The sequence below is a fragment of the Aedes aegypti genome, chromosome 3 (genome assembly GCF_002204515.2).
Source record: "Aedes aegypti strain LVP_AGWG chromosome 3, AaegL5.0 Primary Assembly, whole genome shotgun sequence".
NCBI classification, from domain to species: Eukaryota; Metazoa; Arthropoda; class Insecta; order Diptera; family Culicidae; genus Aedes; species Aedes aegypti.
Genome location: NC_035109.1, coordinates 125,018,913 through 125,042,754, shown reverse-complemented (window position 1 = coordinate 125,042,754; position 23,842 = coordinate 125,018,913). Strand labels below are relative to the sequence as shown.

At 39.6% G+C, this 23,842-nt stretch overlaps 1 protein-coding gene across 20 annotated transcripts in view; it reads left to right on the top strand.

The window, feature by feature from the left end:
* Positions 1 to 23,842, top strand: part of LOC5575778 (TLD domain-containing protein 2) — a 635,746-nt gene that overhangs the window by 511,299 nt on the left and 100,605 nt on the right. For 8 of the 20 annotated variants that reach the window (XM_021850058.1, XM_021850049.1, XM_021850044.1 and 5 more), the window contains 10 exons: positions 782 to 1,694; positions 3,692 to 4,250; positions 4,311 to 4,456; positions 10,925 to 11,110; positions 12,517 to 12,662; positions 13,269 to 13,304; positions 19,693 to 19,855; positions 19,926 to 20,067; positions 20,137 to 20,193; positions 20,355 to 20,432. In XM_021850058.1, the coding sequence (XP_021705750.1) occupies positions 782 to 1,694; positions 3,692 to 4,250; positions 4,311 to 4,456; positions 10,925 to 11,110; positions 12,517 to 12,662; positions 13,269 to 13,304; positions 19,693 to 19,855; positions 19,926 to 20,067; positions 20,137 to 20,193; positions 20,355 to 20,432 (2,426 nt within the window). Of the gene's footprint in view, positions 1 to 364; positions 587 to 781; positions 1,695 to 3,691; positions 4,251 to 4,310; positions 4,457 to 10,924; positions 11,111 to 12,516; positions 12,663 to 13,268; positions 13,305 to 19,692; positions 19,856 to 19,925; positions 20,068 to 20,136; positions 20,194 to 20,354; positions 20,433 to 23,842 lie in introns of those variants that run through there. The other 12 variants (XM_021850055.1, XM_021850063.1, XM_021850054.1 and 9 more) reach the window with 10 other exon arrangements.

The window sequence follows — 23,842 nt, the reverse complement described above, 5'->3', positions numbered from 1 at the left end:
CGCGAATCATGATACCATGCATTTGATGCATGATCCTGAGCAATCAGCAATAAAAACGTAACGCGTGTGTTGCGTAACGGCAATCTAAATCATAAAATCATGATGAAAACATACTGGAATCATGATAGGTATCATGATCGTTACATTATTTTTTCTGGATTCTGCTTTGTACCCGTCTACCCGTCAACACCACTCAAAAGCAAAATTTCAAAAAAGTAAAATATGGATTTAAGTGACGATTGTTGATACAATTGTGTTATACATTTCCAATCGGGAACCCGGCATGGTTGGGTTCGGTCGGTGATAAGATCCATTTAGTACATAGGCGGTCGTCATCGTTGTCGCTGCTAGTTAGTGCACGGGGCATCATCATTGAATTGACGACGACGCGTGTGACTTACCCATATATGCTTCCGAATTGTGTGCCATATTGCCGCGAGATAAGTCGAGATCATCAGCTGTTACACAGAATCATAGTTGTGCTTGGGCATATGTTGGGGCTCAATGGCATCTGACCAACCGAATGCTGCACTCTCGGGAGATGCCTTATGGACGGGAGTGTCGTTTCTACGATCCAAATTAACAGGTTGGCGCGACTCGAAACTTGAATTTCACGGTTGTGTTGTGTGGGCTGCCTTCTGTTCAAACACGAGTTGGTGACGATCACACGCGAGCCATATTTGCCAACCAAATTATGAAAGATTCTCATTGTTGACTGTCGCCTTGGGTGCTGATTACAGAAGATCCACCTTATGACGATGTTCTTTTTTTCTCGTTTCAGATCTACTGGAAGGACTTCGTCCCGGATCACCCAAGCCGGGCCACATTGAGCGTGTTGCGTCCCCGAACAATCAAAGTGGTGGAGGAGGCGGAGGAGACACGGCGGCAGGTTTCAGTGAAGATGACCCGGTTACGATCCAACGTTTCCTCAAAATCAATGTGCGGCACATCACCGATGGGCAGGGTGTGGTCGGAGGTGTCCTGTTGGTCACCCCCAATGCGGTCATGTTCGATCCGAATGTGTCCGATCCGCTAGTCATCGAGCATGGTCCCGAAAGCTACGGCGTCATTGCACCCATGGAATACATTGTAAATGCAGCCATATTCAACGATATTGCCCACATGCGTGTGCAGGGTGCTACCGGGGGTAACGAAACAGCCGAGAAGGCTGAAATCTACTACCCAGTGCCGGAGAAGTCCTGTTCCCGTTGTGACACCCATTCACCCGGCAAGGACTCACTGCTGGTGAAGGACGAAACTTTCCCGGAGCTGGGAGTTGGCTCCGTTGAAGGCTGTGACGATCAGGAAAGTATCTGCTCGAGCAACGAACGCGAAGGAGATGCCTTCCCGAAGGCCTTCGAACGTGATCTAGTCACGCCAAACAACCTGCAGCGCTTGCATGGCGATTCCACCGAGAGTGGTGGCAGTTCGGAGAAACCTCCGTCGGTGGAGCCACCCTATCTGAGTTACGATCGGGACTCACAGTCACAAACCCCGAACTCGCTGGACAACAGTAGCACCGGTGGACAGGAACCGCCAGCAAGTGGTACGGGTGCCGGCAAGGGTAGTGCCGATAAGACTGACAGCAGCAGTAAAACCAACAGCAGTATTCTCGAGGATCCAACGGTGCGCACCCTGGAGGAACGGAGACGAAGCTTGCTCGACCAGCATTGGGCCATCCCGAGTAAGGATAGGTAAGCTGGCGTTTGAAATTTCGTGGTTTGATGATTTCGTTTTATGTAGCTTGTTTGTGGTCTATCCCCTCTTCTGTGTCGATAACTGGGATGACGGGGCGGGATTCAAATCCACCACACTCCACATAGTCTAGTTGAACAGCTGCACATTTGCCCATTTATGTGGGCTGCGGAGGTCCTGTTACCCGGAACTGTAAACACATTTGCAGAAAGGCTTTTCGGAAGCTGTGAGGTCTCTTTCCAGGGGCCTTCCTAAGTCGAGTGGTTAGAATCCGCGGCTATAAAGCAAAGCCATGCTGAAGGTGTCTAGGTTCGATTCCCGGTCGTTCCAAGATCTTTTCCTAATGGAATTTTCCTTGACTTCTCTGGGCATAGAGTATCATCGTACCTGCCACACGATATACGAATGCGAAAATGGCAACTTTGGCAAAGAAAGCTCTCAGTTAATAACAGTGGAAGTGCTCATAAGAACACTAAGCTGAGAAGCAGGCTCCGTTCCAGTGAGGACGTATAATGCCAAGAAGAAGAAGATCTCTTTCAAGGAGTTCTAAAGCCCTTCTCTAGAAGGCTGGAGAGCCTTTTTTGCGAGGCTGGAAAACATCTTTCCATGAAACAGATCAGCCTCTTTTTAGGAGACTGGTAAGCCTCTTTCCAGGAGACTGGTAAGCCTCTTTCCATGAGGCAAGAATGCCTCTTTCCAGGAATTGGAAAACATCTTTCCAGGAGCTTGAAAGCCATTTGACTGGAGCTGGAAAGCTTCTTTCCTGGAGATGGAACGCTTTGTTCCAGGAGCTGGAAAGCTTCTTTCTAGGAGCTTGAAAGCCATTTGACTGGAGCTGGAAAGCTTCTTTCCTGGAGATGAAACGCTTTGTTCCAGGAGCTGGAAAGCTTCTTTCTAGAAGCTGGAAAGCTTCTTTCCAGGAGCTGGAAAGCTTCTTTCCAGGATCTGGAAAGCTTCTTTCCAGGAGCTGGAAAGCTTCTTTCCAGGAGCTGGAAAGCTTCTTTCCAGGAGCTGGAAAGCTTCTTTCCAGGAGCTGGAAAGCTTCTTTCCAGGAGCTGGAAAGCTTCCTTCCAGGAGCTGGAAAGCCTCTCTCCAGAAGCTGGAAGACTCTCTCGTGATGCTGGAAAGCCTCTTTCCTGAAGCTGGAAAGCCTCTCTCCAGAAGCTGGGAAGCCAATCTCCAGAAGCTTTAAGACTCTCTCCAGAAGCTGGAAAGCTTTTTTTCCAGAAGCTGAAAAGCCGCTTTTCAGAACCTGGAGAGCCTCTTTCCAGAAGCTGGAAGACTTCCCAGAAGCTGCAAAGCCTATTTCCAGAAGCTGGAAGACTTCCCAGAAGCTGCAAAGCCTATTTCTAGAAGCTGGAAAGCCTCTCTCTAGAAGCTGGAAAGCTTCTCTCTAGAACCTGGAAAGCCTCTCTCCAGAAGCAGGAAGACTCCCCAGAAGCTGCAAAGCCTCTTTCCAGAAGCTGAAAAGGCTCTGTCCAGAAGCTGGAGGGCCTCTTTCCAGATGCTGAAAGACTTTCTTCAGAAGCTGGAAAGCCTCTCTATAAAAACTGGAAAGCCTTTCTCCAGATGCTAGAAAGCCTCTCTCCATAAGCTGCAAAGCCTCTCTCCAGAAGCAAGAACACTCTCTCCAGATGCTGAAAAGCCCCTCTCCAGATGCTGAAAAGCCTATCTCCAGAAGCAGGAAGACTCTCTCCGCCTTTCAGAATAATGCCCCCCTGTCCGTCATCGACCAGCTATCGACCTCCCCCTGTCCTCTCAGTGAAATTTTTAAACTTCTTTCCAAACTAAACAAATTTTCCCAACAAACTAATCGGCTCCTGCAGAATTGCACCCTGAAAACTAACTCGCATGGGGTTGGTGCACAGCAATTGGCACCTCAATCAATCACGGTTTGAAAATTTCACTCTTAAACTTTTTCTTTCCCCTGCGTGTCCCATGTATGTTCGTTTCGTGCTCGTCGTCGGTCGTGGGCGTCCTCGTTATCGTCCCATAGAATAAAATGTAATTGCAATAAAACCTTATCTCAAAGATCGCTGGATGACGAGGAAGCCGCCAGTACGGGAAGTGGTGCCACGGCCACCTCCAGCGGAACGGCTCCTCCTGCCATCGGAGTTGGTGCTGGAGGCGCCGGTGTGGATGAGGTTGTGGCCGCTGCCGGTGGACAACTGGTCAAACAATCCTGTCACGATTCCGGTATCGATATCCGGGATCCCAACACACTGCCATCGGCGGCTGCCGGAGCAGGAGCTGCTGCAGCAAATCAAGTACCCCTTCCAGTCGTGGCACCGATTCCCACCAAGAAAGTCTACAGCGATGCGGACATTGTGCTCAGTGCCGATTGGGTGCCTCCGTTGACGATCGCCCCTTCGCACTGTATCGACAGTTCAGCGAGAACCTCTTCAACCACATCTTCGCAGCATAGTTCCCTGTCCACTACGCAAGCCGATGCCGCCAGTCGGAAGAAGGCCTCCAGCGTGAGCTTCAGCGTGGAGGAACATGATGGCCAAGGGGGCACCCAAGGGGACAAGGGTAGTGAAACTAAGAAGAATAAGGTGAGTCACTGATGGTCCGAAATTGTCTATTTCCGTTGACTGTCTATTTTGTTTTTGTAGATGCTAAAACGACTTTCCTACCCTCTGGCCTGGGTGGAAGGCTTGACCGGCGACGGAGGAAGTACCACCCACAAATCGGATTCGATCGAGTCCGCTCCCAACACAGGAGATTCCAATCAAAGCGTATTTTCCAAAGTTTTCTCGAGGTAAGGTGAATGTAATGATCGATCAAGTATGATTTATAGAGGTTATTTTGCAAACACTTGTTTCTCTTTTGAAATCTTATTTTGCACCTTAGTTCGAATCAGGTTCTGTAACGAATCTAATATTTTATGCACTGACAACACAATTTTGAATTTTCACTCGATTATTAGAACATTATTCAACAGAAACACCCAAGGTGAAGCACATATGCACAAATTAGGTTTTTGATACCGATAATTATCTTTTGATTTTTAACCCGAAGGCTACGGGAATGACATGAAAATTTCAAATTGCTTGTTTTTGCGCAAGTCTATATATTTCCATGAAACTCCCACGTTTGTTTTATTGTTTACTGTTGTTGAGTAATGGGAAATCGTAGATTTAGAGCATTGTGAACATAATAATATCAGAGAATTACTGGGTCAGATAGGATGAAAATCACTTAGAGACTAGACTCGGAAAAAATGAGACACAACCAAATGTACACCAAAAATTCATTTAACTCGCAGATCGCACGTCATAACAATCACTTCTTCGCAAATTTATCCATCTTTCTCTTCCGAAACTTTTCCAGGACCTCCATGCAGGACGTACCGATAAATAACTCGAGGCCAGGGATTTGTTTGGTGTCTATATTGATGTATGTGTCATGACGAGACAGCCTGGCTTGACCAGCCGCTCACGGTCAGCCTCCGCGCACGCAATTTGGCCACCATGTTTTGCTTGTCGCTTCATGGTCTGCTGGACGAACCACTTCGACGAATTCAGATTTTTTTGAAAGGTTCGGATTATTCTTAAAGTACTGCCTTATCTTCCACGTCTTCTCTGGGTATTCCGTTTTCGGTTTTCGACCGCTTCCAGCGGTCTTTGTCTCCTGGAACATCTTCACAACGCAGGACACGGTGGAATGATGAATTCCAAGCCTTTTGCCGATCCATCTGTGCGACTGACTAGCATTATCGATCAAGGCGCCCAAGATTTGCTGGCGTAGCGCTTCTTGTTTCGAAGGTATCTTGAAAACTACACTCAAAACAATCCACACGTCATTACTACGTGAAAACCAAGGTGTGTGCATTTTACTCTGTAGCCAGATTAAGGTGTAATCACTTGGCGAAAGCGGCTAGGAGGCCATCTTTAACTTGCTGGCCGTTTTGTTTACAAACATTACTGCCTTGCCTAAATGATGCTGAAACTGAAACTAACTGAGCTGCCATCAGTGCGGACGAAATTGTCAAAAATGAAAGAAGGGAGTAGAGCACACAAGGAGCAGGGGCAACCAGATTAGAATAATTCTTGACAACACTGTTTCTCCAACCAATCAGGAGTCATTCTCTCGACTACCTGTCTCAAATGTTTGTAAACAAAACGGCCAGCCCTTCCTCACCTACCCTGTCTGGTTTTCTCCACAAAGTGAGCATAATAGGACACCTTAGTGAATTGGACCCGCCTTGGTGAAAACATACACGGAGAAATATTTTTACCTAATTTTTTAATTTACTTTACCCAAAATTAAGTATATCAATTATAGTTTCAACCCAAAATCTCTCGGTTTTCTCTTTCTCCCACACGAATGTTGTCAAAAATAGAGAGAGCTGCATCTACCCAATGGGGGTACTTTGGCCCAATAAGCCAAATTTGGGTAAATGCAACTTTTCTTATGTTTGGGTCGAATGAACTCAAATTTGCGTTAAATCAATCCAAAATTGAGTATATTTTTCTAATGGAATTAAAGCCAAACTACCTAGTGGGGACCTTGGAAATTTAGCCAAAATTGAGTTATTGGGCTCAACTACGAAATTGCGTTGAAACAACCCAAAATTGAGTTGAATTCCGTCTCCGTGTACGTGATTTTTTTCCATCTCACTTTCCACGTAGCACTTACGCGGGTCAAAGGTAACATAGAATGAACGCATTAACCGATGAACCTTGTCAGTCCCACTTAAGTTTCACATAACAGTTACGTGATTTCTCCCGTATCTTTTACGAACCGTTTTGGCACATTTTACCTTGTGTCAAGCAATTGGAATAAATTCATAGAGGCTACCCTGTTTTACTTGAAATTTCATAACAACATTATTCTTTATTTGAAAAAAAGGAACCACTAATTAGAGAATACAATATTGTTTTCAACGATGGTATTGCTCACAAATCTGATGCAGCTGAACATCGTAAATAACTTCTATCAAGTGACTTGCTGCTTTGTTGGCTGATGTTTTTTGTGCCAGTAGAAGGGAGAAGAGGATAGAATTTCCAGATTGTCTGCTGAGATTAATGCTGCATTCCCTTTTTAAATATTGCTCCTGTTGAATCACAGAAAAAAAATAACATTCAAAAAATTATCGTGCAGCAAGAATCAAAACACTCACGCGAAGCGAGTTCCAACGTATGTTTCGTTCAATAATTATCCAATTCCATAGATTCTTCGGGTTTAAATTTGTTTGAATTGTATTTACCTCTTGTGACTCTTGTACAAATCAAACTTAACTGCTTCACAGCACTGCTTCTAAGCACAACTTTTTACAAATTAAACCTCATTACTAGAGATGGTCGGGTCTCGGGTTTCCAAACCCGAAACCCGACCCGAACCCGAACCCGACGGGTTCGGGTCGGGTTCGGGTTTGAAAATTTGAAATTTTTCGGGTTCGGGTCGGGTTTGGAGGCTACAGAATTATCGGGTACTGGTCGGGTTTGGGCTTACAAAAAGTCGGGTTTCAGTCGGGTTTAGGTCGGGTTTGGTGAGAATTGTGAACAGAGTTACAACCTAAAAGCTTCCTCAAGAATCAGAAACAATGAATTTACCATCTTTTCAAACTCGGGTTTTTCTTACAAAAAAATTTCGGGTTTCGGGTCGGGTTCGGGTTCACACAGCAAACAATTTTCGGGTTCGGGTCGGATTCGGGTTTGCTTTTCAATTATTGTCTCGGGTTCGGGTCGGGTCTGGGTTTGAAGAAGTAAAATAAGTCGGGTACGGGTCGGGTTCGAGTTTGAAAAATGTAAAACCCGACCATCTCTACTCATTACTCACACTTCTGAGCACAACACAGAATGAACGCGGCATGACGTTCATTATAAATGACTGTTTTTCGCTAAAAACTTCGCTAAATTAGATAAATCTGTAATAATTCTTGTTAGTGAAGCAAGATATAGTGATTGTCAATCCTAAAGCACAAAAATATGTTAAAAAAATAGAATCAGTTTTCTGCAATAACGCGAAGAGAGCAACAATGACGAGAAATCGATGAATACAGATAGCCCCTTAAGAAAAAGCAACACAAAATTTAATTTTTATATTATTTAGGTTTTACAGAACTTCGCTGATGTAGATCTAAGACTTACTTATTTACTGCCTAGAGCATTCTAAGTTCTGCGAAAAACATACTTTTGAATCTAGCCGCATATCAAGCGTGTGCTAGAATAAGGGCGTAAGTCGCATGATCAATTTCTCTTCATCGATCCTGGTGACAAGATGCAAGTTTGTCAGCATTTTTTTACCTCAGGACGCTGCCACGCGGTCTGAAGCGAAAAAATGCCGACAAACTTGCATCTTGTCACTTTTATTCACAAAAGAGAGCATCGATGAAGATAAATCGATCATGCGACTTACGCCCTCATTCTAGCACACGCTTGATATTTGAATTCATAAAAACGAGTTTTTCTCAAAGATCTAATTCAAGCGTTCGAGGACAACAGTCGCCGGAATATTTCAAACAACAATATATTTTAAATGGCAAAACACTCTTCTATAAGTAGATGAAAAACCGAATTTAGTACTATACCATTTAATTCCACTAGAGTTTGTATCCTTTGACAGATACACGTATTTCGACCTCAACTGTAAGGCCGTCTTCAGTGTCGTGTACTAGACTCGACTTTTCTATAATTCTTAAACGAAACTTCTGGAATCACTAAATGAACTTATGTAGAAATATTTTGAGTATTATCTGGAGTGTTCTGTGGATTCGGATGCTCCACAAGTAACATGGAGCATTATATCATTGCACATAAGGACCAATGCACGAGTTCACTAGTTTGACTTTTGAGTGGTGCCAAATTCACGGTTTCCATGGTCACGTAAATAACACGGCACCGCTCAAACGTCAAACATTGAACTCATGCATTGGTTCCTACAGCAGCTGCATTAACGTAAACCTACCATTAAAGTAGTTTTGAAGTGGAAAAGGGCACTTATACGGTTGAACTAATGCAAGAACAACGCTTTACCTAATATAGAAATTCATAAAAAAAAACATTAGTGCAGCTGAGATGCATTGAAACATTTGTAATGTAGGATTAATGCTCTATTGCTTGACAGCTCTTGAAATTTGTCGAATAAAAGCAATGGCAAATCAATATTGTTGACATGCTGTAGAATAAGTGCAATGCGTTAATGCTTGTAATTACTTGAGTACAGTGTGTACTCCTTGACGTCTATCATAATTCAAGTTATAGAAGCGTTGAAGTTGAAGCTTAAATAATCGAAAGCAAATTTACAATGGCAACTTCAAGAGTCTTGATTATTAATGACTGGTGCAATATGCAGATCACTGCAAAGTAGTGATTAAAAATATGTAGATTGATGTGTAATAGACCGATTACCAAAAAAAAAATACAAAATAAATTAGATTGCCTTGCGACGCATCAGAGACTAGTTCACCTCAGGGGATCACTATAGTATAGAAAACTATGGCATTAAACCTTTTTATTTTCCAGATTTTGACTCCATCCTTCATGAACAGAATCGTAACGTTTCCACCGAGGAAACACAATGAATTTTAAGTACGCTTCTACATATATGATATACCGTTATTTAGCGATAAATAGCACGAAATGAAAGCTCGTATTCTCCCCTTACATTTGGTGGCTACAACTGTAAATATGTATCGGGGGTCTACAAGGATATTGATTTTTTTCTTGTTTCTGCAACAAAATTTAAGAAACTTTGAATACAGTTTTATATTTTTTACCTTAATATTTTTCTTCTTGGCATTACGTCCTCAATGGAACAGAGCCTGTTTCTCAGCTCAGGTGCTTATAAGCACTTCCACAGTAATTAAGTGAGAGCTCTCTTTGCCAAAGATGCCATTTTTTGCATTCGTATATCGTGTGGCAGGTACTATTATACTATATGCCCAGGGAAGTCAAGGAAATTTCCATTACGAAAAGATCCCGGACCGATCGGGAATCGAATCCAGACACCTTCAGCATGGCTTTGCTTTATAACCGCGGACTCTAACCACTCGGCTAAGGAAGGCCCTTACCTTAAGCATTCATGGGAAAATAAACCCCAATATATCATTTCCTTTTTAGCACCAATATGAAAAGAATGCCCAAGCTTTAGTTTCGTGGAGGTTTCGGAGTATTTTTTTTCGGAATCTAATATTTTTCTATTATAAAAACCGTGAGATAAGAACGAAAGTAAATTTCAAAAATTATAAAAGTATAGACTGTAGTAGAGTAGGTAGATCATTAGGATTTGGATGGCCTCCAATTTCTGATCTCATGTAGCTGTAACGATGTAGATCAGCTATTATATGCAGGTGATTTATGAACTCATGTTGGTTAAAAATAGTAGATGTTCAAGAGGCCTTATTATCAATCAAGGTTAGTTATACATTTCGTAATCTTCTGATTCATTGAAATTTATCGCAATTTATTTCATATTCAATGGAAAAAAAACTGATATGAAGTAAATGTGATATTTATCTACTACAAGTGGTCCCGGCAAACTTCGTCCTACCAGCTTGTAGGCTGTTGTAAAACGTCATGTAATCCTCCATTAAAAATGACCCATTAGTCTTCTCCTGTTTCCCCGATTATTCCGGAGATTTTTGCAATTTTTTTTCCTCGCACGATCGCGTCGCATCCCTTGTCGAGTACAACAATGAAAAACTTACGTTTACCCGTCCATCCATTCCCAAGCTATTTCGTTTTGGTTTGACTTTATTAACGAGATTTTTAGCCCTGGGCTAGTTCATCTCGGGACCAACGGCTTTACTTCCCTTCCGAAGGAAGTCGTCACTATAACTTTTTACGTCATAAGTGACTATGTCGGGGATGGGATTCGATCCCAGGTCCTCGGCGTGAGAGGCGAGTGTTCTAACCACTACACCAGGTCCGTCCCCACCAAGCTATTTCGTGACATACAAACACCACTCCATTTTTATTTATATAGATTATTCCAATTTATGATTTCCCATTACTCATTAAACTGCAACAAATAGTGAAACAATCCTAAATATTTCATAAATATATCAGCAAATGCTTAAATACAAGGAATTTAAACTTCCCGTGTCAATCTCTTAGCCTACGGATTATATCAAGTATTCTTCTTCAGTTCGATTCACCCACAAACAATCTCAACCGAAAGAAACCATTTCTCGTCACCCTTTTTCTTACTGAAAACGTTTTGCACTCTTTCGTTTTCTTCCCTTCGCACAAACTGCAAATTGCCTCCCGACCATCCCGAAAAGCTCCCCCATCACCCTGGTCTCGGAACTGGGGGGCAATTTGTTTTTGTCGAAGACCCCCTCGGAAGATTCGGGTGGCTCGCCGGTGCCTCCGTTGACCCCGCATGACGGTCATCAGTTGCACCACCAGCAGAGTGGTGGCAGCAGCAGTGGTGTTGGTGGTGCAGGAGCCACCGCCTCGTCGATCGGGTAAGAAGCCTGGGGGCAAGCTCTGTCTGGATGTAGCACAGAGGCCAAGGGCTTAATTTGCACGCCAGATGTCGTGTGTTTCGTTGTACCCCTACCCTCAATGTGTATAAATGTTGCTGTGCTTATGGTTTAGTTTCAGTAATCGGTTAAATTGATATGATTATGATTTGATTATGAATTATTGTTGGTCGCAATTATTGCTGTGTACGTTTGTGTTCAAGAATAGTTTTACTCGCGTTGAGTCACTTTCTTCTTAACCTTCAATTCTAACTGGTTCAGGAACAAAGCCCGCTAACCAGCTGAGTGAAGGCCTGCTTATCTACAGACGTAGCCAGAGATCTTCCGAAGAACACAAAGGAAATTAAAGATAACCTTCAATAGTGGCTGAGCTCAAAACTTGATAAACCTAAATATATGAACCTGTGGGATATTATCTTGAATTGCTGGGTTCATAAAGGTCACTCGCTACGCTTGTAGATCTAAAGACCTGTAACCAAGCAGTTCTTGGATAGCTTTAAATAATTATTGACCTCAAATCCTGATAGAGTATGACTATATAGATGTCACCTACATTCTTTATCCTCCGAAAGATCACTAAGTACGCTTGTAGATCTGTAGGCCTTTACTCAAAAAGTTATTTTATGATTCCTAACGGTTGCTTATAGATCTGAAGGACTGTATTGAAAGAAGTTCTTTTATAACTTTGAACGGTCATTGAACTCGAAACTTGACAGAATATATTTTTATGAGCCTATATGAGTATAGATACCCGCCAATAAAAAATATAATGTACTATTATATGTTCGTCGATGTGATACATCGTTGAAGACGTTGAACATCCAACTCATTTCAAGATATTTTATTTATTTTTCATTTATTATAGAAATATAACATGTTAACAAATGTGTAACCAACCTTAACGTTTTGCCATTCTGAACAAATAAGATAGTTTAAATTTTGTTTGTAGTGCAATATACATAACTGAACCACAGATAAACAGAAGTAATACTAAGAACAATTTTATTTTAAATTCAGCGTCCACTTGAACAATCATCATCTGGTGGCCATGTTGCATGAAATACAATAATATGTTTACCATAGCTTGCAGAAAGCGCTAGTGTAAAATTTGAAAAATTAAAGAAAACAAACCGCGCACCTCTCATTGTGAGTTATGAAACACAGGATAATTCAAATGATCGTTAAAAGTGTCAGTATTACGTCTGTTTATCTGTGATTAAACTGTTGCGATTCTACATTCCAGAATCAAAACACGGATAGATAGTCTTTGTTAAAAAAAGTAGAACAATCACCAATTGCAATAGAAAAAAGATAGTCTCCGTTAGCTGTTCCCGAAAATAAAAACTTGTCCACAACGTCAACTCTAAGCATATTTTTTCCCTTTCAAGGCGCTCCTCGATAGGCACCTTCATCAGGCCCCAATCGTCGGCGGAAACCGGCTCAGCCACCAAGCAGAAACAGGCACCACCAAAGCTGGACTACCGTTCGATGGTTTCGATTGACGACATGCCAACGCTGTTTGTTAGCTTCGACAGTAAGTATCCGTTTGAAAGTTGTACTTCATTTTTTTAAACTTTTATTCTTTCCGAGAAATTTTCAGAGTTAGTTTCCGTTAACAGCTAGTTAGAGTGTTAAATTTAGTTTCTTTTAGCTTTAAAAATTTTCGGTTCGCTAATAATTAAATAGATTAGGGTTAGCCTTTCTAGGACTTAATATAGGAGTTTTTCATAGCAGTTTTTTCTCAGACTTTTAGAGTTTTAAAATAGTTTTCAATGCGTCAACTGTTTGTTTTGTTTCTAGTTACTAAATGCACGACTTCTTATCAACAAGAATTGTTCAGAAATTTCTTGCACTGACTGTATCGTTACTTCTGAAAATCAGGCACTCATTTCATAATACATTTTAGCACCGATAACGGAAACAAAAAAGTTTCTTCGATGTTCGAGACATGAACTTGTCGCGCCATCAACATCGCTGCCACTTACAGCGTTACCATTCAGTTATTTTTTTCTTTATTTTATATTTTTTTTTTCATGTATCGAACACACTATGTACAACATAAATTGCATACAAATGTACAAATCACACCAATGCCAACAACATACAAATCTCTCTATAAATACGTACAACATCATTCTAGTGAAGGCGCCATTGTTTCCACAACTAGAGAAACTTGGTAGGTTGAGAGCGCGAGTTTTGCGCGTCCGTGTGCGTTTGTCTGTCTATTGATAACGATATCCACACATATACATATACCTATCCATGTGTGTCCATTTCAGAACTCTCCACCGTGTGCTTTCGATGGTTTTCATCCACATATCATACTGTTTTGGTGTCTTTCCCTTTTACGATGTTTTTTTTTTGATTATTCATTTTCATTCCTTCATGAAAGTTTAAAATTCATGTTATATTTCTACTTCTGCATGTTTTACATTCCTCGGTGTTCTATGCCTCACCCGCGCAATATGCCCCTCTTCGATATTTAACGAATCAGATTCAAAATAAAATTGAAAATGATAAGGAATCCTTACTATTCATGAGACTGTCTCACTATGAAAATTTGACAGTTGCAACGTGCAGTAAAACAGAGATAATGCAAAAAGTATCAGAAGTAGAATCATTTCATCATTTTTTGAGTTATTATTAGGGTAAAGATCTAGATTTTGCCACTCAAGAAATTTGCACTAATTTTCGCCCCTTCATACAAAAAAGTCTAAATTTGTATGAAGGGGGCGAAAGCATGGCGAATATTAATACATCTACCCTATATAATGGATGGTATTAATAAAAAGTGTTGAACTTTAGTACATTGTAGCATCTACTCAAAAACAAAATGCCAGTTTACTACACTTTTGGTATGAATAAAAAACTTTCGAAAAAGTAGTGCCTACTACTTTCGAACACGAGCAGTAACTGATGCTGCAAGTTAACAAAAATCCATTCAGAGTGACGCTTAAAAACAATAAAATCATTCATATAAGAGGGATGCCCAATTTGTCGCTTATTCACACGTAAAATCATGTGTAAATATAAACATTACTACATTCCCGCTTTACATCGTGTAATCGAGTATAGACACAAATTCATGTAAGTTATGTTACTTTACACGATTTGGAGTATAAATTAGTGTTAAATCTGGCATCCACCTTAATGTGCATAGGAATTTTATGATGATTTGACAACAAACTAATGAACGAGTATTATTTTTTAATAACTTCTCATTTCTGGGCCACCATGCGCCGGACGATATGCCTCACTCTTGATGCCATCTATTCCCGAATAAGCTCCTTAGCAGTTTTTTAGCGTGCATAAGCAGCTGACAGTCCTGGGGCATATAACCCCTATGTTGTGAGGCGTACTATTCGTTTTTTTTTTGTGTGGGGCATATTATACTGATGCTGGGGCATATTGTTCAGGCTGTTTTTGAATAGCGAGATTTAGATGATTGCAAAAAATATGCTATTTTCAGTTAATTGAGTAGACTTTACGGAAAAGCTTGCATAATGATAATGGGTGATGTGAATAAAAAACGTTGAACTTTACAACATGTAGCATCTACTCAAAAACAAAATCCACAAAGTTTACTACACTTTTGTATGTTATTTGTAATAAAAAACATGCAGTACTTACTACTTTCGAACATGAGCAGTGACTGAAGCTGCACGTTATGAAATTTCCATTCAGAGTGCAGAGTGCTTTTGCACGTAAAGAACAATCCATTCAGAGTGACGCTTAAAATTAATACAATCATGCATATGAAGGAAATGCATGGAATCTAATCGATTACGCGACAATTTGCACAAAATCATCAAGGGCTGTAATTTGACAAGATTTGTAGTGTAATTTTGCGATTAGTCTGGTATTCTTTTTATGTCTATGATTTTATGATGATGGTACATCAAAGAATTTTCTGAGTGGTTTTCGGTCTTCGCCAACGTTAATGATTGATGATTTTTTTTAAATATTAGCTTAACATCTATGAAGAGATCTTGAGACTACAGCTATGAAATTAGGAACCACATATTTTCTAGCACCAGTACTGAGATTCTGGTGGAATGGCGGTAGAATGTTGATGTTCCCCATGTGTTTTCTTAACAACATGTTGAATTCCGGAAGTTCTAAGTGTTTCTGTAATATTCTCGTTATTTTGGTGAGGTTTCTGATAGTATCCTTGGAATTTCTAGGACTTAGAATGTAGAGATTTTTATGGGATGGTAGTCGTTAGAATTCAATGAGGATCTCCCCTAAAACACCAGGATTTCCTTTAAAACTATTAAAATTCTTATCGATTTCTCAAAAAATCCCATTGAAATCTATTAAATATTTACCGACATTCAAAAGATTTATATTAAAGCTTTGCTTTGAAATTCCAACGGAACTGCAGATCAACGGAAGGTTGATCAATTTTACAAAGAATAATTTTCAGAATTATATTCACACAATAATGCGCAGGAATCCCACCGAAATTTCATAGATTCTTACAGAAATACCGTCTCAAAGATACCCACAGAATTCAAAGAGATTAATAAGCGGAATCCCATTCCCACCCCAATTCTAGAGTTTTTACCAGATTTCTAATATTTCCGCAATATTCCTAGAGTGGCTTTTAAAATTCCAAAATTATCATTAAAAATCCGACATCCCTATCGGACTCCCAAAGTTCCGACAGAAATTCCGGAATTCCAAAGGAAATCTGAAAATCTGAGATGTCAGAATTTACACGTAAAATTCAGAATTACATTATAAATATCTGAATTCCTACCGACATCCTAAAATTCCTAGAAAATAGCATAATTATCGTAATGCCAGAATTAACAAGGATATTACAAATTGCTACTGCCGGTAATCTTACTGGAATCTCAGAATTGGCGGGGCGAATGTTTTCGTAACCTCAGAATTCCTAAGCAAAACTCAAAATACCTTCCGAAATACCAAAACTCATATCGTTTTCCCATGATTTTTACTCAAAAGTAAATTATTCCAATCAATTCCGCAATCTCGAAGCATGTGTAGCAACCTCTGAAGCTAACTACCAGTAGCTTTGTAGTAAATGCTTCCTCTATTCATAGCAATGCGTTGTTTGTAGTATGTTCGAAAGGTGTAGAAAGGAAAATTACACAAACATGTTCCACTCGTGTTCCACATATAGCGTTTACTACCGAGAATGTAGTAAACTCAACTTTACTACATTTTATTCATATGACCCAATGAGTCTATTGATGTGGTTTTTCCATTAGAGATAGTACTTTTGACAGAGATATTTCCATTTTTTCTTAAGATGAAGATAAATCGAAGCCAAACCTCAAATTTTCAAGAGCACGGATCTGGAGAACCAAACATCCGTTTTAGCTGAAAACTTAGTCGATTGGTCACTCGCTGGTGGTGACCAATCGATAAAGTTTTCAGCTCAAACGGGTGTTGCGTTCTCCAGATTTGTGCTCTTGAAAATTTGAGGTTTGGCTTCTATTCATCTTTACTTTAATAGGGGGGGTCAAAACGAGGTTTTTGTCGAGTTCGATAGAGGTTTAGCTAGCGCAAAGAAACATTATGTCCTCGTATTCAGAGATACACTTCCCGTCATAAAAACGGACTCAATAAACAAAATTAGTGTTGAATATTGAATAACTCTCTCAAAATTTTAGCATCACCTCAAAATAAGTAAATTCACATTGCTATGTCTCGAGATCCTTATGATTGGCAAACAAACGGTTTTCAGCTGTTCAGTGGACCAAAAACATCCGGAAGTCAAATAGTTTGGTTGGAAACTTTGCCTCTAGGTGGCTCTTGTGAACATGTGACGCTGTATGTTCAATACTAGTTTTATCTTGTCATCCATATGAGCTAAAAAGTTCGACTCTTAGGCAAAGTTGTTCAGAAAGTCAAAGACAATCAGATGACAAACAGTTTGGTTCAAAATTTTACCGTAAAGTGGTCTTGACAATGAAGTTAATCCGTCCCTTATTATTTGAACATGAAGTGAGTTGGACCTGAATCATTAGAAAATTAAGAGAATCAGTCCTAAACTACTTGGAAATGAAGGGAATCAAACATGAATTACTGGAAAATACAGTGAAATAAAAGTGAATAACTTAAACTAAGAATGAATCAAACCTGAATTACTTGAATATGAAGTAATTCAGATCTTAATCACTTGAGTATTAAGTAATTCAGACATGTATTACCATCAGTGCACCAGTATTCGCTCATGTCCCTGTTTCCGCTAACTAGTGTAAAAATTGATTTTCGTGTCAAAAACGAACATTCTTCGCATGGATATATTCTAGCAATATTACCAAATTTCGAATTAGGTTGTCTGACATTATTTTCATTTAATAAAATAATTCTTTATATTGAGAGCACAAGACCTCGTGAGCGATTATTAGAACACTAGGTATTTATGTGTGTTCCAATAACCGGTCACGCAAAAAATAAATGCTAAAGAAGTGTCGAATTTGGTATACAGCCTTCTTTATTGCAGTAGTTGCTATGGTTTGGCCATAAAAAATATCAGGTTAAATAACGAAATTCGAAATAATGCGTGTTTTAGTAAGTTCGAGTGAAGTGAATCAGTCCTGAATAACTCAAATATAAAGAAAATCTTCAATCTTTTGTATATGGAGTGAATCTGACCTAAATCACCTATATAAAGTAAAGGTATATTAAACACTTGAATCGTGAATCAGTCTCAATTATGAGGAGATTACAACCTAAATCATTTTAAAATTAAAAGCATCAGACCTAATTCACTAGAACAAAAATTAAAACATTACTTGATAACTTGAAATTGAAGTCAATCAGACCTGTATCACATGAAAATGCAGTAAATCAGTGATGAATTTCTTAAATTTAAAGCAAATCAAATCCGAAATACAGTCGACTCTTCACATCTCGATATTCTAGATCTCAATATCTCTCCCTATGTCGATGATATTTACCGACATTCAAAAGGTTTATATTAAAGCTTTGCTTTGAAATTCCAACGGAACTACCACCAATTCTATACAAAATTCTTGTAAAATTTTGGACAGTATTCTCATAAAATCCAGGATACGATTCTTTAGAATCCTGGACAGGATTTTCAGAGAGGGGTAGGTTTCAGTCACAACATAATTTTGTTATAAAATGTTAGACTCCATTCTTATAAAACCTTTTCCATTTTTTACAAAAAAAAAGAGCTTAATTATTGACCTACTTTTGTTCGATTTTTATGAAAATAAGTTTGATTGTTAACTACAAAAATTTTGGCCTGCCATCATTTTTTTAGCTGTAACTAGGCCCGCGACTCGAAGAAATTGGACAGGCGTGCTCTTACTTCAAACGAGTAGAACAATCAACGGGCCAGATATATGGCAAATATTCAAGCTCTTCGCGGGCCTCACAAAATGAAACCGCGAGCCGAATGCGGCTCGCGGGCCGTACGTTGAGCAGCCCTGTTTTAGTTATTTTCACGGAATACGCCTAAATGTAGGAAAGAAATTTGGTATTATTTATAGTAATTTGTTCATTTTGGTTAAATGAGCAAACATATAACAATTTTGACAACGGAATCGTTTTTTTAGCGATACTATTTTTAGCAAACAGTTTCGTTGGTTATATGATTGGTAATACTCATGTCTTCAGTAGTGTCATCCATTATCATCGAAATCATTGTTCCGAAAAGACAATAAAATTAATGATTTGAGTATAAGAAAAGAAGCACCATTCATGCATTGAAAATGTTCAATCGAATAATGTTGATTCGCACTTTTTACGAGGAGGGTCTTTTCTTTCAATGTTACCCCGCTGGTCAATGTTACCCCGTTTTACGGTAATTCACTATTCAGTTGAATGTCGCAATACTTTTTCAACGCAGTCCATATTTATATCGGGTATTGTAATTACTATAGAAGTGCGGCATTGGCTTAGACTGCCGAGAATACGTAGATTTCACTAATTTATGACTTTATGGTTTAATTCACACACAATTCACACTTTCCTTCGCTAAAAACTAACAACGAAACGTACAGCTGGCGTTACGGTAAAATTTTATGTCATAGTGTATTTTTAAAACATGAAAATACAGGTTCATCCCAAAATCATGACTCTTTTTCCATGTGTCACATTTTTCCTCCAAGTGAACATAAAAATCTTTTCATATAAGTTTTGAATTATGTTTTACCAATATCCAAAAGTGTGTACTTATTAAACTTGAGTTTCATTAATTTTTATTGAATTAGTTTCTAATTATCATTTCGTAATCTTTAAGAAACATTCATACATATATTGTTATACATCTTACCACATCTAGTAAGCGGATTTTGGGGGAAAATATCATTCCATATAAAGTTTGTGAGTCGATGTTAATGTATTGTATACATTTGGTGTTAAATGTAATGTACAAATATTGAATTTTCATTGTTTAACCCTAAGCTTTTGATGTTGAATGAACAATCATATACCAATCACCCGTCTTTCGATGTTTTCGACCAAGTATTTTCCACCTCCAAGCGTTCGTCCACCTGTTTCAACAGAGCTCCCTCGAACCGATATCTCTAACCATTTCCGTCCCGTGTTCTCGTCCACAGAACTGATCCCGCGTCCGGCCCGTGCTTGTCCCGATCCGCCAATGTACCTTCGGTTGCGCATGGGTCGCAAAATCGGCAAGAACACCCCACTGCCGACCACGGTCATGTCCTACGGCAAGAACAAACTACGACCGGAGTATTGGTTCAGCATTCCCAAGAACAAGTGAGTTGTGCTATTTCTGGAATGATCTTATAATCCTTTTCATTATTATATATTTGCTTATTTGCTCTAGGGTTGATGAGCTCTATCGATTCTTGACTGCTTGGGTTCAGCATCTGTACGGTGAATTGGACGAGAAAGCCATCAAGGAGCGTGGCTACGAGTTGATCCAGAACGACACCGATTGGGCAACCAAGGGCGGAAGTCCAACCAAGGTACGTTACTTACATGGAATGCTTCAGGTAGATCTCTGTAATAATAATCAACTTTTTCTTTCCAATTAGGATGGACGATCAGCCAGCGAAGGCGAAATCACCGAGTACACTCGAGAATCATGGGAGGTGAGTACAAAGTTTCTGTTCAACATTTCTTTCCGTTTTGAACATCCTAAGATCCATCTACCGAAAACGAGATCTTCGATGGAAACTAACATGAACTTTTCTATTTCCCACGTAACCAATCCTTCTTTCGCACGGTCTCGCACTATTCCTGCTGAGTGCAGATGCTGAAGGCTCCATTTGTCAAAACCTACAATATTATCAAAAGCCAAACCGGATCCAACGATTTGGATGGTTGTGAGGTTAGCGTTCCCAATTCCTAAAACAAATTAGAAAACCGCGCAGACGCGTCAAACTCGCCTATTGTTGGCGTTTGCCTTTCCACCTATTTCAATCTACCTAATCACACAAGCAAAAAAAACCGAACACGATACTTTTTGTACAATTACCAAAGTAGTCAACTCACCTTCACCTTAAGTAATTCTGCGTTCTGTTGTTCTGGCTATGAGGAATGTTTTCCTGTCTTTGTTTCTCGATTTATCGATTGCATACACATCTACTTAAACCCCCCCCCCTCTGTAAGCTGTACACCGTTTGTAATTGTATCTTTGGTAGTAAATCTGTCCTGTCTGGTCTTTATATCGGTAGAAATTCACCCACACAAAGCATCGCATTGTTATAATTGTACATTGAATGTTGTTACTGAACTTAGAACTCACTCAGCGTGGCACACAAACAGCCAGTGACACAAGTTACCAATTACACGAATCGGTTTTGACTCTGATTTGAAAATGAAGTTTTTACCATGTTTGTTCTGTAAGATATTTAGAGAAAATGAATGCTCATGTCCTTTGTCCAGTATTTAGTGATTAATTGCATTGTGAAATAGAACCTTAGCTTGGGTACACCTTTGGCAGCAATAATTCGTTTCTGTTTGATTTTGTAGTTAAACCTATTGGCAGATTTAGATTTGAAATTAGTTATGCTACACAATGAACTATTCCCGAAAAGCACAAAGTACATCACAGTAGTTTTTCACGTAGAATGGGAATGATGCAAAAATTCCACTTTTTTCAAATAAAGAAAGAAACGCTTCTTATTTACCTGGTTTGCATTTTCGGTTATCAATTTCGACATTATTTGTTGAAAAATTACGTTAAGTTTGCAATAATCTTAGATTACTTTTAGTTATTACTTAGTTATTGCTTTATTTGATATTAAAGCACACGAGCAGTTAAAATTTACAAAAAAAACTTCATTGGTCGAGCATCAAACTAAAAAAATAGTACGCAGCAGTTACTTAACGCAATAATTTATGTTAGATGACTGTTTTTTCTGTAGTAAATGAATGTGTGTCTCGGCTCAATGTGTTGAAAACTATTGCAGGAATGCGGAGTGAACTATATTTTCCCAATGAAATTTTAATAATACAAAACGATTACCTTCAGTGGGCATCGCACTCTATCAAATGTTGCGCAGTGCTGCCGAATAACACTTTCGTGCGCTTTTATCAAGGCCATTAGCATTAGCATTAACTTTAAGCAATTCGTACAAATTCATTGGTCGTACAGTCCTAGAGCATTGTATGAGGGTTGCTTCCTTCCCATCCGTTACCAAAGCCAGAGATTAGGGACTAATCCCTGACTCTTAGTCAAAGCGATACGGGAGACCGTGTCATTTTCCCTACCTTTTGTATCACTCTAACAATTAGCATCAAAACTTTGCAGACGCAAATCTCGAGTTTTAGTAAACCAATGAAGCTGAAAATTGTACGGGTTGTGCACTACATATATAGAATCATATGATAAAACTATCACATCGATATATGGAGTGGTTCTTGAGATTTGCTTCTTCAAATGGATTGGGTGATTATGATGAAGTCCCGTGCGGCCTTAAGATTGACGCATCCTCCAACAGTCGAGCTGTCTTGGCCACAACCTTGCGAATGCTAGGGAAAGGGAAAAAATGTTCAATTGAACGCCTACTTAAGAAAGATGCAGAGAACTCTACATCCTCTCATAGCTGTAATTTGTCTTTGGTGTAACGGTATATTGTGGAATGTTAGAGTAAGGTCATAGGATACGTTCGGTAGACGTTCTGGCAGGCATGTAGATAATGTTGGCTAAAGACCGGAACAAACTCACCGAATTTCTACATCAGAACACCTCTGCAATCCATCGTTCGTTTCTCAATGAAGTACTGGTAGCCAACGGACGACTCGAAATTTCTAAGAGCTTCTAGCCATCACAAAGCACTGCAAGCATGAGAAACACTCACTCAGTTTAGGTATTGCGTTACCCTCACTCCCTTCCACGCATAGTCGGGAGCGAGACTGCTGTTTCTTTGACCAAGCTGAACGTTTCAATTGCCCATTAGGCATTTCACGACGAATTTCTCTCTCTTTCGCTCTTCAACAAAACTTGAAAACAATGGTACCAGTACCTGTCAACTTTGACAGAAATTGGCACCGTTGTTTTCAGATTATCCGAAGGAGGGAAAGAGAGCGATTTTCTGATGACGTCACCGTGCAATCGGCAAAGGTACTGGCACCATTGTTTTCAAGTTTCGTTAAAGAGCAAAAGAGAGAGAATTTCGCCGTGAAATGCCTAATTCACAATTCCCATTCTGCTTCTTCGGCAAGCACTAAGCGAAACAAAAAACGGCGGCTGATTGAGTCGCTACCGATTCTGGAAGCCGAAGGCAAACGAGTGATTGTTTACATTCTGATTCCGTTCGAGTGGCATTCGGATTTGAGTGCTGATGAGCGTTCACCTGGCAATACACACCACGGAATCATTCAGTGAGTGGGAATCCGCTCAGTCAGTGCAATGCATTCGGCGAACGGATGCTTAATGCGAGCCACTGAGTTATAGGGTCGCGAAGTGTCTCAGTAGCTTAGTTGGTAAAGCGCTCGTCTAGTATACAAGAGTCTTGGGTTCGAATCCCAGCCGGGCACGTGAATTTTTTCATAATTTCACCCATGATTTCTCGCGTAACATTACTAAAGGACCTATCTAACATTGAGAGGCTCTCTTTGTTTACTTTCTCTTTCATTAATAACTGAGTCACATTAATATCTTCTGTTGCGTTTTTTGTATGAAACGCTAGTCAAGGAAATTGACTTTCGATCTATAGTGAAAAACTTCCCAAAATCTTTAGTGTTCCACTGTTATAATCGAAAGAGAACGAGAGAGGAGAGAATCTCTCATTTGTACATAGGTCCTTTAGTAATGTTCCGCGAGATTTGTCCATCTTTACCACGCGTAGTGAATTAATTAATTGAATACATCTGATACCAAAGTGAATCAAAGAGGTTCAAAGCAATACTTTACCCTATATAGGTGGAAGCTTAAGGAATAAAGTTAAATCATCGTTTTTGACTATCTAAAAACTACTAAGAATGAAGATTTTCAGACCTGAAAGCGTAGTACAATCAATTAAAATCTTTATCAAAAGAAATTTCATTTCTCGATATCATGTAATAGAGCCATAGTAAATATTCATGGTTATCTTGGCTATGTCGATAGTTCCTTAAACCGCAGTTGTAGTAATTATGTCTTCTATTACTCGAAGGTTCCTACAAAATCGTGTTATATAAGTTTGACTGTAGTTTAATGATAGTTTGAATCTGAAAAGGTGATTTCTGATTCATTAAGTTTAAAATTCAACGACTGTTCTTGGTTAAAACTATCCAAGGCTAGTGAGTCTACTG